The sequence below is a fragment of the Lycorma delicatula genome, chromosome 1 (assembly GCF_047948215.1).
Source record: "Lycorma delicatula isolate Av1 chromosome 1, ASM4794821v1, whole genome shotgun sequence".
NCBI lineage: Eukaryota > Metazoa > Arthropoda > Insecta > Hemiptera > Fulgoridae > Lycorma > Lycorma delicatula.
Genome location: NC_134455.1, coordinates 354,454,802 through 354,472,369, shown reverse-complemented (window position 1 = coordinate 354,472,369; position 17,568 = coordinate 354,454,802). Strand labels below are relative to the sequence as shown.

The window sequence follows — 17,568 nt, the reverse complement described above, 5'->3', positions numbered from 1 at the left end:
GACAAAAACACAATAAATTATCTGAAAAATTATTATTTCAAAGTTGGCAATAAAATAACTATCAACAATGCTCAATAATGTGTTAATGTTTAAATCATTCTGTAAGGTACATAAAGCATATTGGGTACTGTTTACTGTGATGTTGTTAGCAAGGGTTTTCTTGAATATTAGTTTGAACGTGATCGGTTTGGCATTGAAATAATGCCATACTAATTTACACCAGAGGAATATGCTAATATGATATTCATTTTGGATGTGTAATGGTTATGCTACAGCTGCTGTATTAGAATATGAAATACATTTTCTGAATCACAGTATTCCACATCCCAAAACAATTAGTGCAACGTTTTGTGATCTTCAGGAAAAAGGTTCTCTACCTAATATTCATACCAGCTACAAACAATCTGTCCAACATGACGTTGTTATTAATGAAATTATTATCAATGCAGTTCAGCACAGTCCAGAGATCAGTATACGACGTCTTTCTAAGCGGATTGGAGTTTTGCATTCGATGGTTTGGAGGACACTTAAAACAAATTTTATCCTATCATAAACAGCTAGTTCAACATCTACACCCAGGAGACAGTTCTCTTTGCTTGGGGTTCTATGACTGGTGAAATACAAATCGACAACTCTACAAGTATGTTTTGTTTACCAATGAGGGAAATTTCACTCAATATGGAATCAGCAACTTACGCAATGAGCATACGTGGGCCGAAGTAAAGCCTCATAAAACAGTGGAAGGCAATTTTCAATATCGATTTAGTGTTAATTTATAATGCAGCCACAATGGTCCAAAGCTGTTTGGACCATTCATATTACCTGGCTGCTTAAATGCTAAGGTCTACTTGCACATTCTTTAAGAAGAGTTGCCACAGCTGCTTGAAGATGTTTCTCTGGCACCGAGATACAAATTATACTTCCAGCACGACGGCATGCCTCCCCACTTTTCTTGTGTCGTTTCCACTCATTTAAATCATAATTTCCCTGAGAAATAATTGGTCGTGGAGGTCCACATTCCTGCTCACCAAAATCGCCTGATCTAATACCTTTAGATTTTTACATCTGAGAATGGATGCAAAATATTGTATACAAAACAAAAATACATTTTTGTTAGGAATTAACTGTCTGCATTATGGATGCAGTAGAGCAGCTTAAGAAACCTGAAGAACTAAAAAGAGCAACAAAAGCGGTACAGAAGTGTACCAACAAATGTGTGGAAAATGAGGTCAATTTTTGAACATTTATTATAAAGGTGTATGTATATTGCACTCTGGTCTAGTGTACTGTTTCTAAATAAATTTCAATTATTTTTAACTTTTCTTTGTTTTATTCAACTTATCTTACATCATTTTGTTCAGAATTAAATTCTCTACATGCTTTTTTTAAAGTTTTACGAATCTGGGGCATATTTTATTCAATTTTTTAGGTCAAAATTCATAACATCACTAATTATGTGCCTTAAAATTAATGTCCTAAAATTCTAAGTATAACCTCACTTCACTAGGGTAGCTGAAATCTGAGTGAAATATTTCACTAGCTGCAACTCGCAACGAAGCATTTTAGGTTATATATTTGTATGAACTTTTTCTATTATTTAGGAGAGTAGAATAATGAAAGTCCTGGGAGAATTTCGTGATACACTGTGTATAATGGCTAAAAGAATTAAGTGTAATTATTTTTTCACTAAACTAAAAAAGAATGTAGGAAACAGATATTTTTATTTATATTAAAAAAAGTACAAATAACCTTTTTTTATGTAGTTCATTACCACTGTTTTTATGTTTTATTTATTAATAATTTTATTCTAACTAATTTAAAGTTTTGTTTTCATAGTTACATTTATTTTTAATCACTTCCTTTACATTTGAAGATGATTATTGATTAAAAAGTAAAAGATTCCCCTAACTTTTGCAATTTTATCTTTTGTAAATTTTTTAGAATGTTTTACCTTTGCTAATGGAGTAAATATTGATAAAAGAAGAACATCATAAAGGATGAATATGATATTCTAGGACAGGATATATTTGGTAAAAATTAAGAGAAAAAAGAAAACATAAAAGAATACATTAAAAAAAGACGTAGAAAAGAAAATTATTATTTTAAGATAGTTTATAAAAGAAGATGCAATTAGGGATAGAGGAAAACAGAGTGAATGTAGTTAATAAACAAAATAAAAAAATCTTAAATGTAACTATAAAAGAGGGTGAAGATTACAGAAAGGCAGAAAGTTACTAAAGATAAGCATCAGAAAACTCAGTTTTCTCTATTAAAGACAAAAAAGAGCATATTAAGGTAAATAATTGAAATTACTTACATATTCCATGATGTTTATGTTGATTTGTTCTTCTAGTGAAAGTTTTCGTAAATTTGGGGTACACTCTAGATCTACAACATTGCTATTTGGGTCAACTGCTTTAAGGCTGGTGCACCACCCTTTTGCCAATCTATGATCTGGAGCTGGATCATTCTTAACTTCATTCCAAGTTAATCGTTTATTAATCATCTTAAAAAAAATAAAATTAAAAGTATTATTTATTAATATTATAATTAAACTTAAAAGTAATATTTAAAATTAAAAAAGAAAGTTTTATTAACTTTAAAGAAAAAAATAAATAATACAATTTTCTTTTTTTCCCTAATGCTAAAAAAAAGCTGTAAAACCACTAATTAAATACAACATTCAGAAGTTAAAATTATTTAGGGAAGAAAATTATTAATGAATCTGAAAAACTTAAAAGCTAATGACTGGAATGAAATAACACGTCAAATACAAGAGAAAACTTTAGAAATAATTCGCAAAATGAAAAATAAAAAGCTTTTATATTTATTTTTTTTGAAGGACAAGCTCCTTCAACAGAATTAACATAAGCGTAATATAAAAATAAATATATAAAATTCAACTAAAAATTAAAACTTAACAAAATATGAGGGGGTGTAAAGAGCCTCTTCTCGGATAACAGAAAGAACTAACATAAAATTTATAACTAAACTAAAAACTATACCTAACATAAAACTAAAATATTAAAATGAAATAAAACCTAAAACTAATATCACTAAAAATATATAACTAATATCACAGTCTGAATCTTAAAATATGATAAAACTTATTTAAAAGAAACATAAAAATCAAATACAAAAAACAATATAAAATTGACATAAACATAGAATTTCACAATACCTGATAGGGGTGTAAAGGGCCCCTTCTCAGGAAACAGAATTAAAAACCAACATAAAAATTAAAGAAAAAATAGACACATTAAAAACTTTTCCAAAACAAATACTATACGCTACAATATAAAATTTTAGAATAAGACCAACACGATTCAAAAACAGAAACATCTGGTCTAAAAATTCATTATCAGTGCCCAAAAATTAACGAATATTTCTGGGCAGTTTAAATTTATGATGCAACACCACATAACATATGCAATCCACAGATGACAACACAAAATCTTTAATATGCCGAAGTTTGTTATCAACAGTGGCCGTTCAGTCACCTTGCCACTTTGCTTGAAGAGACTGTTTTATATAACAAAACAACAAGATTGGTGAAGGGAGGTTGATTACATGCCTCTTTAGCAGCGGAATTTGCATTTTCATTACCTGAAATTCCCACATGACTAGGAATCCAACAGAAACTCACTTGTATGTTGTGATGATTCAACTCAGTGACTGCATTATAGATTTCAGTGACCAACCAATGTCTAGAGTAAAAATTTTCTAAAGCTTGGAGTGCACTACACGAGTTGTTACAAGTAAGGATATGGTGGTATTTTGCGTTAATGATATTCAATGCCTTATTAATAGCACACAGTTCAGTAGTAAATATACCTATAATAATTAGGCAGACCAAACATGTAGATTCTGCTATTAAGAATAAATGTGCTTCCAATGGTATCATTCTGTTTCAATCCATCTGTGTAAACTATTCGTCTGCGTTTATTTTGGAGAGAATATGGCAAAAAATTTTTTGAAAGACGATAGAGTTGATTGTTTATTGTATGTGGTAAGATCAAAAATAAAATTCATGTTGATTCTCCACGGAGGATATGAACTGTGATACATTGGAAAAATAAAAGCTATGTCAATGTTTAAAAGCTGTAGTAACTGCTGGGTACATACACCCATAGGTACAGTATCATGTGGATGATTTTCATATCTTTATAAACTAGGATTTGCAAGAACTACGGTAAAAGCCACGTGATTCGGTTTCCCTTTGAGATGGCAAAGTAAGATGCTAGAAGTTGGTCACGTCTTTCCCAAAGAGATGGTTCACTGCAGTCAACAAGTGTGCTAGTGATAGGGCTTGATCTAAAAGCACCTGTTGGAAGGCAGCGAAAAGCATGATATACAGCATCTAATATCTTCAGTGTGGTATTATGTGCTGCAGAGTAGGTGATATAACCATAATCTAAGCAGGAATGAACTAATGAATAATAAAATCGCAATATACATGACCTGTCGGCTCCCCAACTGGTGTTGCTAAGAACTCACAGAATACCTAGCAGTTTGGAACATTTTGTTTTTAATTGTTTGATGTGATTGACCCATGTAAGACGGTTGTAAAAAACAAACCTAACAACTTAATATCACGAGAGATAGCAATTTACTCTTCATTCAGAAAGATTTGTGGTATAAAAGGGTCCCGCAAGCGAGAAAAGACTACAAATTTTGTTTTCTCAGGTGAAAATGTGAAACCGGTAACCTTGGACCAAGCTTCAAGGCGAGATATAGTGTTCTGTAGTAGTCTCTCTGCTGTGGCTGTTGAGTGGAACATAATATATACGGCTATATCATCAACAAATAACAAACATGAAACAGATGGGTGCACACAATCAGTAATACTGTTGATGGCTATAGCAAATAAGGTGACACTTAATATACTTCCTTGAGGGACTCCAGTTTCTAAAGTGATGCTACCCGGTAAGGAATCTCCAACATGAACATGGAAAGTTTGGTCATTTAGGAAATTCCTGATAAATGCAAGCATACAGCCCTTGACTCCCCACACTTTAAGGGTGTTAAGAGTACCACGTTGCCAGGCCATGTTGTAAGCCTTCTTAATATCAAAGAAGATAGTGATGAGGCACTGGCGGAATAGGAAAGTGTTTTCGATAGCTGCTTCCAGTGACACTAAATAGTCAATGGAAGAACGTCGTTGTCAGAAACTGCAATATTCTAGACATAGAAGGCCATGCCTCTCTAAATCATGTGTGCCTGTGGTTCACTGTTCTTTCCATCATTTTACATAAAATGTTTGTTAAAGACATAGGGCGGTAGCTTGAGGGGTTTGCTTTGTCTTTACTGGGTTTAAGTATTGGTACCACAGTAAGTACTGGTTTAAATATTGGCTTCTGACCAGACCGAAGGGAAAACTTGTGAGGAGAATAGTCTATTATAAATAGACAATAGGTGTTGTAGTGCCGAATTGGGAAGGTGTGAGGCAATACTGAGACAAATGTTGTCAGGTCCAGCAGAGGTGTCATTTGAGGTTTTAAGTGCATGTAACAACTCGTTGAATGAAAATGGATTGTTTAATTCCCTGACTGAATCACTAATGTTTAACGATAGTACTTCCGTCTGAAATTTGTACCTCTGAAATTGATTTCTGTATTTGTGGTATAAAGATACCACTAATATAGAAATATTTGTGGTACTAAAATATGAGGTGAGGGACACCAAACAGAAATAATCTGCCAAAATACTTGCCACTGTAATAGGGGATGTAAGGAGTTCTCCTTTATGAATGACTCCGAGAATGGATTGTTTTGGTGATTCGCAGATTGTACGGATCTTTATCAACACAGTAGATGTGGGAGTAATGCATGAGATAGTGTTCACATATTTCATCAAAGACTTAGTGTTCACATATTTCATCAAAGACTTTCTCTTAGTGTCCAAGAATACTCGACAACATACTGCTCTAGCCCTACAATATTAATTTAGAAGTTAAATTGTAGGCCTACAGTTAAATTTGTGTAAACCCACCAGGATGGTCTAGTGGTGAACGCGTCTTCCCAAATCAGCTGATTTGGAAGCCGAGAGTTCCAGCGTTCAAGTCCTAGTAAAGCCAGTTATTTTTACATGGATTTGAATGTTAGATCGTGGATATCGGTGTTCTTTGGTGGTTGGGTTTCAATTAACCACACATCTCAGGATTGGTCGAACTGAGAATGTAGAAGACTCACTTCATTTACACTCATACATATCATCCTCTAAAGTATTATCTAAACGGAAGTTACCGGAGGCTAAACAGGAAAAAGAAAAAACAAAAAAAAGTTAAATTTTCGTAGTGCCTGTCATCGGCTGCTAATAGCATTTTGGTAATTATCATTCCACCATGGAACGGAAAGACGTCTAGGTTTACCCGATGTTTGTGGGATATATCTGTTAGCATTCTCAAGTATCGTGGATGTAAAAGAGGAAAGTTGACCAAGGATGTCTGCGTCATCATCATACTGTGATGGGAAGGCTTTATGATAACCATTCCAATCCGCCTTTTCAACAATCCATCTCTGAGGCCTTTCTTCCACCTCGCGGTTGACTCCAAAAGCAATAACAATTGGTCTGCGATTACTGCCGTAAAAGTCATCACAGACCAAATAAGATGAGAGAGTAAAAACTCAGTAAGCATACGAAGAGGTAGATGTTGGACAATGTACCAGATGATAAGGACATGAATGTGTGCAATCCATCATTCAGCAGACAAAGGTCCAAGTCTTCTCACTCTGTTTATCATATTTCCTTGAGAGGTGCAGAAAGGTGAGCCACAAGAAATATGGTGGGCATTGAAGTCTCCTATTATTAATGATGGCGATGGGATTTATGTGAGGAGATTTGAGATGTCTAAGGCACTGAACTCAGGCACTGAGTTCAGTGAGAGGAACATACATACACACACCTTAAATACATTACATTCCTTTTTGGACAGTCGTGAAAATTACTAATAAACATAAGATCTAAAATTAAATTATGCAAAGAATTGTAAGAAGCACTTAGTAAAATTAAAAGTACATCTATTGGCAGAAAAAAAAATAGGTTTAAAAATGTCCTATGAAAAAACAGAATTCATAACCAATGAATTTATACTATTAATAACCAATGGTGGAAGAAAGTTTTTGAAAATGGACAAAAATACACAAAGTAAGCAAACTTAAGTATCTTGGGGAGATAATAACACCAAATGTACTCGAGTAAAAGTAGTTTATAAAATGGAAACAATTTATACACTGACAGCAGATGTTTACAATAAGAAATCTTAAGCTACAAAACTAAACTATGACACTACAAAACAATAATTTGTCCGGAAATCTTATATGCAAGCGATTATTTAGGAAAGTTTAATGTAAGACATCTTTTAAAAGAAGAAAGAAAATTAAGGAATGTCTTTGAACTCAAAAGAGTAGTAGAAGGTAATAAGCTAAAATCTAACAAAGAAATTCACCAAGAAATAAAAGTTTTAGTAACGAAAATGCAAAACGAAAAATGAGATTTTTTGACCTTTTTTATAGAATGAATGACAATAAACTTAAAAACAATTATTTAACATTTTCAAAGATAAAAAAAAATAGGTTCGCACTGGGAACTGAAATAAGATCTAGAAAGAGTAGATAAAAACTGGAAAAGATAACAACAGATAGAATATATAGTCTTGAAAAACAATTGAGGATTTCAAAATAGATGTAAAGGAAAAACTCAAGAATAGCTTCAGAAAATTTACTGAAGAGCAAAAACAAGCACTCTTGTAAAGAATGATAATGTACTGGAAACAACGGAAAGAAGATGAAGAAAGTAAATGCAACTAGATCTAAGAAGATCTAATCAAAAGAGGAAGAAAAAATTATTAAATATGCAATTAATTTTTTTTTTTGTTTATTTATGAATATAATAATTTAGAAATAACGATAATAATATTAATTGCAGATACAAGAAATAAACGAAATGTACACTTAAAATTAATCATTCCTGTTCAGACGGTGTTATTATTTTATTTCATGATTGAGTTGAAAACATGTTAATTCCTTAACTTTAAAAAAAATAAATAAAGAGTAAAAAGATTTTAGATACGTAATTAAAAAATAAAAAATCTGCATTTTGATACATGCCCTATATGCTCCAGGAAGGATATCAATTACAAGTCAAAAGGCAGGCAATCCGAAATTGTAATACTAATGATATTCATAGAAGAATCCAGAAAAAAATAAATATATATACGAGAATGTTTTTTTTAAGTAAGGGCCGTTTTCAATTTTCCGCCATTAAGTGGGGTGGAAATTTATAGCGCTAGTGTAGCATCTTTATTTATATCAACGATCATTGTTTGCAACAATAAGTTAGTGTTATTCGCGTTAGTTAACATGATGGCTAAAATGCGTGCTACAATAAATAATACTAAAAATTAAGTGCGATCAGTAATTCGTTATCTATAGGCAAAAAACAAATCTGCTGCTGATATTCATGGAGAGACTGTCAATATTTACGGACCAATAGTGTCCTTTGTTGTCGCCCGACTGTCATCACAGATGAATTGACTGAAAACGCTAATAACAAAAATCCGTGAAAACAGAAGGCTTATCGTTTCTCAATTATCGATTGAATTTCCTTTTTTCACGGTCAGTAATTTACGTCATTTTAACTGAAAAACTGGGTTACAGAAAGTCGTGTTCCAGATGGGTACCAAAACTGGTACCAAAACGGCAGAAACACACAAAGAAAACGTCTTGCTGCAGCTCAAACATTTTTGAGACGCTACGAAAATGAAGGTGTTGATTTATGGAAACACGTTGTGATCAGTGATGAAACACGGATATCTTATTCAATTGTTGAGACAAAGAAGAAATTAATGCAATGGTGGCATTCATCATTCCCGAAGCATAAAATGTCTCAAAATGAGTTTTTGGAATGCCGAAGGGATATTGCTGATTTAATTTCTTGAACGTGGAAAAACTGTTAATGCCAGTACGTACTGTGAAACGCTTACAAAACTTAGACGTTCAACTCAAAACAAAGGTCGCGGGAAGCTAACCAACGGGATTTTGTTTCTTTAAGACAACGTACGACCTCCCACGGTAAACAAAACCACTGAACAATTGTGACAATTTCGTTGGGAAATCTTCGAAAATCCGCCTTACAGTCCTGATTCTTGCAGCGAGTGATTATTACTTTTTTCTTCATTTAAAATAATGACTTGCATTGCAGAAGTTTGATGATGATGAGGAACTGAAAACAAATTGATGATGAGGAATTAATTAAATTCACAGGCGGAAGAATTCCTCAGAAACGGAATAATGAAGCCGATTTCAAAATGTTTGCAGTGAATGGCGAATATGTAGAAAAATAGTATATATATATATATATTAATAAAACGGCCCTTACTTAAAAACATGCCTTGTACATGTATAGTCTTTTTCTCGTATCCGGTCAACAAGCTCCTTTCTTACTCCAATATTCAAGGAATTTGATCACCTCTTCGTGTATGGTACTACACAGTATGCCAATATCACATTTGCCGGAAAGTTCGCAGTCGAGTAGATACTTGTCATTCCGTATCTTGCCGCATTCACACAGGTCGCTATCCATTGGTCGCCATTTCCGAAGGATGTGCTTTGAGTGGCCAAAGCCGCTTCTAAATATATTCAGTGTTTTCCATTGCCTGCAGTTGAGATGGTTACAAGGAAGCGAATCCAGCCTATCTCCGATGTTTAAGATAAATTTTGTGTCGTTCGGTTTCCGCTGGTCTGCGTAATTCTTCAACTGATCTCATGAAGCTGTGCCTGGATTTTAGTCGATATTCTGCTAGCTCTTTGTAACCAAAGAGTAGGTGCAACGCGTCATGCGTCGCGTTTGCTTTCTCCTTCTTAGATGATACCTCGGGTTGAACTGCTGGTGGGGCGATTCTGCTTAGTTTGTAGTATTTCTATAGGCGTCGGACGTAGGGATCCTGCTGCCAGTCGGCACACTTCATTCAGAGGCACATTCACTTTATTAGCATGCTCTGAGCAGTTCCAGACAAGGCATGCATACTTTCCTGCAGACTAACATAGGGCGTCCAGACATTCTCAGGACATTTTGGTCGCTTCACACTGCCACTTATAAATGAATGATCTGTGGGGATTACCCCAAATACTTATGGTGTTTGAGGGTTTTAGTTCTGTGTTGCCCCAGTTTGTGCTGATTCTTAGCTGTCATTTTGCGTTGCGGTTTCGGGATGGAATGAATATGTCTCTGATTTTGATGGATTTGGCTTCAGATGGTTAGCTTAGTAGTAGGTTCGAGTTCCTCTATTGTTCGGTTTAGTGTTTTCCACTTCTTCAAAGGTTTCGTGTTGGGCAGTTAGAGCGAGATCATCTGGATAAGGAAGTGACGAGTGTGTTATTATATTGGTTTATAGTTGGTGTAGATGATAAAAAGAGTTGATGATGACAGTAAACTGCCCTGCGGTAATCCGTTCTTTTACAGTCTCTAATTGTTATTCTTGCCATCTAGAGTTACATAGAATCACCAATCTCTCAGAAACACGGTTACTATTTTGTAAATTTGTTATCCTTTGTCAGCTCGTACACTTTATATGCAGTGTACATGACACGTTTCTTGAGGTCTACAAATACGGCTCCGGTAACTTAGTGCTTTTCAGATCTGTCTTCAAAGTGCTGCGTCAAGTTCAAGATTTCACTCGTGCAGGACTTTCCTGGTCTAAAACCAATATAAACATGCATCGATCCTATCACTCATGCACTTACAATTATTATTATTATTTGTTTGAAGATCTTGTAAAGATGACACAGCAAGAAGATTGGAAGGTAGTTTTTTTTGGGTCGTTTGGATCTTTGCCTGGCTTTTGCAAAGCTATGACATAAGCTTTTCGCCACAGTCTGGTTATCTTCAATGTTTCAATACAGGCGTTGTACCTTGCATGCATCCAAGTTATTGTCTTTGGGGCCAAATTTTTGATCTGCTCTACGTACATGTTATGTATGCCACAGTCTTTCCTGTTTTTGGCTGTTCGGAATCTGCAGTTATCTCGTAGTTAGTGATTGGAGTGGCGAAGTTTTAGTCTTCAGAAACATGACATCTGGTAATTTCTTCAGCTTCCCTCGGCTTTTCGTCTTTCCATTCAAGAGTAATTAGTGGACAAACTGGCTGGTTGTTACTTGTGTGAAGTCGCCTTGTTGACTTTTTCACAGTGTTTTTTCTTCAATAGCAGCCACGCCCTGCAACACTCTTTACAGAAGTTGGTTTTCCACCACTTCCTGCCAACCCTTCTGCCTCGATTCAGCTACCTCGAGTGAGAGATAATTGCCCAATTCTGTAGTATCTTCGTCGAAGGGATTGTCGTTAAATTTATCGATTATTTCCTAGTATTGCGCCTGCAGGTGTGACTTCATTCCAGCGATATACGCATACCTTTTCCCTGCTCCTCATAATATGCGTTCTTCGGAAATCCTCTTGAGTGCTGCGTTAAACAGGTCATAATTCTTTCGCGTAGGAAGTATTTTGGCGGCTTTTTCGTTGGTCGCTTGTTTAAACCTTTTCCAATCGACGTTTTTGAAATTGAATCTCAGTGGTGAATTTTTATTTAAGATTGGGTTGATGGCCGCTATGACTTTGCAGACTATTGGATGGTGCTGAGTATGAGGAATAGGGTCTGCTACCCGCTTGTGGCATAGTTGAAAAATGCGTTTTGAAACGAATATGTCGGTGTTGTAACTGTGATTCTAGAATCCACTGTTAAAGTATGGGTAATTTAGCAGCAAAGACCGGATTCAGTTCGTATTCTTTAGCCCATTCTTCCATCTGGTGGCCGTTTGCGTCATACACGACGTAACCCTATTTAAGGGCCAATGGACTTACCAAATAATAGGACATTTGAGATGTTGGTGTGGAAGGTCACATGGCTTGCTGGAATATAGCCTTACTCAATTCCTGGAGGGTCATGGTGGCTTCAGATCTTACCCTAATAGGTTTGGACTGGACTCTTTGGATTTGTGTCCTGAGTGTGAGGTGGCAGAGAATCCAGAGCACATCTGTTTTTGCTGCCAGCGCTTCGAGGAAGAATGAAGGGAAATGCTAGACAAACTGGGCCGCTGGTGCATGTTTAGATTGGATGAAACTCACCAGATCCTAATGAAGGATGAGGAAGACTGGAAAGCTATTGAGGACTTTGCTATAAAAGTTATAGGAAATCTACATGCAGCTGAGGAGTCCCGCACAAGAAGAAGATGCCAGAGGGTGCCAGGACGGGCAGGCCTGCAGCTGAGTGCCTATGGGTTTCCCAAACATGTGGGGATTTAATAATTCTTATAATATGTATTATTTATTTATATATATAAAGGTGACAGGTACTTTTTTGTTACTTAATGTGTATACATATCAATTAAAGTGAAATAATTACTTAAGTTCTAATATAATACACTAATAAGGGCAGATGGTCAGCGTATAAAGGAGTTTAATGATGGCCTTTTGCATGTTGGTAGAAGGAATCCCTACTTCAAATTCAAAATGGCAACTTCCATCTTGGGTACATTTTGGAGTAAACTTTAAAGATTTTCATGTGGTTCATATTTGTGTGTATATATATATATATATATATACCAGCAGCAGTAGCTGAATATTGAGCATTCAATTCTCATAACACTACTTTATTTTAATACATGAAAAAATTAAAAAAGCTGCAAATATGAATTCTGAACAGTGATCTGGTTTTTAAATTTAAGAAAATTTGTACTATCTAAATTTACTGGAAGATGAGAAAAATACAAGCTGAGGTTATGAATTAACCAACTTTGAGAAAATGTTCCATTGTAATGAATGACAGAAGGCTGGCTGAGAGTTCATGATGGTTATTCCAAATGATTCTATCTCATGACCTGAAGAATCCTATCCAAGACAAGAAGAACAAAAGCAGAAAACTGAAAATGAAATTGCCACTAAGGATAGTTTGCTATTCCAGTATTAACTGAGCCTGTGTTAGTTGCATATTGTAGATTTCTCAGATTTCAGACTGTCTCCTCACAAACATTTCAGTGAATACTTCAGACACAAAAAAATTTATTTCAAATGGGTTATTCTAATATCTAAAGCACACTAATATCTAAACTAGACATGAGAATTGAATACAACATACTTAAAATCTTTGGAATAACAAAATGAACAGGAGATAAATTTCTTAATCATACTGCAACTCATGATGAACATGGTTCTGTCGTAAAGCTGCTGGTAATAAATACCAATCAAGTGAGTGTCATAATTCATCCAGGTATTCCTTTAACAAGAAAGTTAAGCCAACTCTGAGCATATATAAAGTGATAATAGCATTTTCTGGTATAGGGAAAAGGTCTCTCAAATTGATGATTTCATGTTAAGTGAGACAATAATAAATTTTCAAGTCTTAATGTAAAGAATTTCGCCAGCTTCCCTACGCAGTATAAAACAAATTATTCACAAAAATGCTCCCCTACAACTATGCAGAGAGTGCTTAAAAAATGGAGCTGTAAAATATTCAAAAACCTACCACACCACTCAGTTCTGTCCCATTTGATTTTCATTTGTTTTTACACTTGATTTTCATTTGTTTCTAAACGTAAATGAACTTTTATACAACAGTATTTTAGAAGTATGATAAGATAAAAAAAAGTCATTATTGGGTAGCTGACAAAAAATAAAGATGAATTCCTAAAATTATAGAATAGACAACTATTAATGTAGTGTGTTGTGTTTAAATTTAAATGGTTGACAAATAAAGAAAATAAACACCTAGTAAATTTTTTAAATGTTTACTGCTTCTAAATTTATTACAACCCAAGATTTTTTAATTTCTGGTTGAATGACTCTCGTATATTAAAAATCAATTTAATAAATTCAAATCTTACAAGAATGCAAGCTCCATCATTATCAAAATGGATTAATGAATTCAAGAGAGAACAGAATTGAACTATAACTAATGACTTATAAATGTTATTGTAAAACTTTACCTTTTTTATACTTAATTCATTCACATGATCAAGTATTGCCAATTTTTCGAGCGTAGTGATACAGAAAAAATCATCTACTGCACTAAAACTAGAACACCATTCTATAGCATCTATTAGTGCTTTATGAGCTTTATGCATTAAATCTTCCAATTTCATTTTGCTCTGAGCTACCTAAAATTCAGAAACAATAAAAAAAAAATTATATATATATATATATACAGAGTGTATCACAAAGTTCTCCTGGGACTTTCATAACCTATTCTACTCGTGAAAATAACAGAAAATGTTCATATAAACATATGTCCTAAAATGCTTCGTTTGCATGTTACAGCTAGTGAAAGATTTTGCTCGAATTTGAGCTACCCAGTTGAAATGAGATCATACTGAAATTTTTAAGACGTTAATTAAGGAGCAGAATTAGTGATCTATTATAGTTCTTGACCTGAAAAATTATATTAAAAAAAAAGTGAGATCCGTGCATATGCAGTAATTTTTTTAGATATCTGGGGTGAAAACCAATAAATTGGGGGAAAAAACCCTGTTTTTATGTTTGATGTAAGATAACTTAGTTAAATGGGTAATAAACACATAAAACCTTTAAAACAAGTAATAACATTCAAATTATGTGACACCATTTTGTTCAGAATTAAGTTCTCTACAAGTTTTGCTTCTGCAAGTATGTTTAGCAACAGTGCATACTTTACCAATTCTAATAAGATCGAAAATTATCACGCAAAGTAATATAATGAAAATGTATAAAACGTTAATTTGACCAATCATCACCTGTGGATGTGAAGCATGGACCTTAAATATGGGAGACATTAAGGCTTTGAAGGTATTCAAACAGAAAATAAGGAGAATATATGGGTATGTTTTTGAAGAAGGAACATGGAGAATGAGAAGGAATGAGGAAGTAGAGGGAACATTGCAAAGACAAAATATAGTAAGGGTAATAAAGTCAGAAAGAATTGATTGGCTGGGTCACGTGGAAATAATGACAGAACAGAGATTGTAACAAAGGATAATGCATGAAGGAATAGGCAGGACTAGGAGAAGAGGCAGGCCAAGAATGCTCTAGGTCCAGGATGTAACAGCGATGGAGGTGAAAAGATAAAGAGAGGCAGCAAGAAATAGGAAAGATTGGAAACGAGTTGTAGAGGAGGCCAAAACCCAGATCAGGCTGTTGTGCCAGGATAAGAAGAAGAATTCTATTTATAAAAAAATGAAAAGTACATAAAATTTTATTTCATTTATAACTTATTGAATTCTAATTTATTGTAAAAAGTTTATTACAATCAGAGGTTAAAAAAAATTATTAATAAATCAAACATGAACTTTATTTATTGGTATACATTAACTGTAAATAATTAACTTTTAACAGCATTTTGTGTATATGTTAATGATGAATTAAATAGGACGATGAAGTGCATCAATAGTACTGCAAGAGTACTGCAATATAACTTTACTCAACAAGAGAAGAAGACCAAGAAAAGAATAAAAAGAGAGAACATTGTCCGACAATATCAAATGAGCAATGAAATAAAAGATAAGAATTTATTGCATTTTGTTAAAGATCGGGCATGTATGCTTCAGTGAATATGTTATTCTTGTGAGGATCTATTTTTCGGTCATTCTGTAGTTAATTTTACTGTAGATAAAATTAAACAGAAATTCCAGTACAATTAAATAAAATTAAACTAGAAAATCCAAAAATAATATGAGTCTAAATTATAATTTTCAATTAATATTAAATAATCAGATTTTTCACCAACTCTATTACATATACATGTATTAGTAATGTAATGTAACATATATTTATATAATAATGCCTATTAAATTACATATACACATTTTTAAAAGTTCATAAAATTTTATTTCACTAATAACTTCTATTTTTTTATATATTTCTTTTTTTATTGTTATTCCTGAATTATTATTTATTGTAAAAGTTTTTTTTTAGAATCACAGGTTAATAATTATTAATGAATCAATATATTTAATTCTAAAAAAAATAATTAAAAAAAAGTTAGAAGTCTGATTTGAACCGACATGCCTTCCCTTGAAAGAACCAAATATTTCATCTATTAAAATTTTATTTGGCTATAACTCTGTAACCATTAAAAATAGGTACCAGTTATGATATATCCTTGAAATGCTATCAGTTGGGGCTTGTTACTGCAGTTATCCAAACGTTTTTGGATTTTGGGCTTTTTTGGACACTTTTGGTTCAGTCGATTGCAATCAAAAGGGGAAGTGCACAGCTAGATGTTACAACAATCCTAAATCCAAAATTTCAATATACTATGGGTAATTGTTTTTGGGTTATGTGAGATATTTACATACGTACAGACGTCACAACAAAACTAGTCAAAATGGATTCAGGAATGGTCTTAATGGATATTTCTGAAATCTGAAAACCGAAATTTTTCACCATCACAATACTTTCTTTACTTCATACAAGGAAGTAAAAAAACAAATAAGAACTGCACATTTCACTTTTAATAATTTTCTTTTTCACTTAAAAGGAAGCTTTCGTGGACTATCAGAATGGTTAAAAAACATTATTTTATTGCTGTTGAATTGAGTTGAAAATACATTGCTTATTTTAGTAATTGGGTTTTCATTTATTATTATTATCTTTATTTAAACCATTCTGGTATGAATAAAGGATGACTGTTTTTTATAATATGACTAACAGCATAATTCAAATATTTTGTAGTCTCTAGTTTATATGTATTAAACCACAAAATAATTGTTAATGTTCATATAATAACATATAATGTAGATTATATGTTCATAATTTTTTTTATATATATATGAATACTATATGTAAAAAACAACTATATTACATATTTCTCAAACTTACATAAGACACGACTTCATCATTAATCTGGTCTGATAATCCCAATTTTTGCAGTTGTGTAACACAATTATTGCCTTCACTTTTGGAAAATAATTTACACCAGTCTGAGCTTGCTTTTTTATGAATAAGAACAGCATCATTTTCAATATCTTTACACTTATAAGATGGCTTTGCAAGCAACTGTAAAAAATGATACATCAGTTTTTTAAAATCTATTTTCAGTGATAAAGGATCTGTTTCATTACTTACATAAATTTAGTTAAATATAAGTATGCTGGTATTCACATACAATGTTTATATGAGAGGAATTTCAGGAGATTATAGTAAGACAAACCATAACAGACAAGTATTATTTTTCAAATAAATCAACAACTACTTACTGACAGAATGTAAAAAATATATATATATATATATTACGATTCTGTGGTTAGTTTTCCAATATAGAGTATATCCATAAATAAAAAAAGTAATTCCCTATTCAATAATGAGAGCGTATTTGAAAATATATAAAATATGAATGTGAATGGTTATATTTTCAGGTAAAAGAGACATCTTGGGACATAATATATGTGAGATGTTTAAGGCTAAAATGCAAATTTTTACATCTGATTGTAAAAACAGAACAACACCTCCATCTTCTTTCAGCTTTGCAAAGAATTTTTTTAATGACCTAAACAAACACCAACACTTTTTCTTATTATTATGGATTATTTTAATTTTAAGGTTATTTAA

General features: G+C 33.0%; 1 protein-coding gene across 1 annotated transcript in view; it reads right to left on the bottom strand.

Moving 5' to 3' along the window:
* Window positions 1–17,568, bottom strand: part of LOC142334470 (uncharacterized) — a 712,180-nt gene that overhangs the window by 279,453 nt on the left and 415,159 nt on the right. Inside the window, exons 67-69 of the mRNA XM_075382526.1 lie at window positions 16,840–17,016; window positions 13,974–14,144; window positions 2,318–2,506 (exon numbers count right to left, since the gene is read on the bottom strand). Coding sequence (XP_075238641.1) covers window positions 2,318–2,506; window positions 13,974–14,144; window positions 16,840–17,016 — 537 coding nt within the window. The remainder of the gene's footprint in view (window positions 1–2,317; window positions 2,507–13,973; window positions 14,145–16,839; window positions 17,017–17,568) is intronic.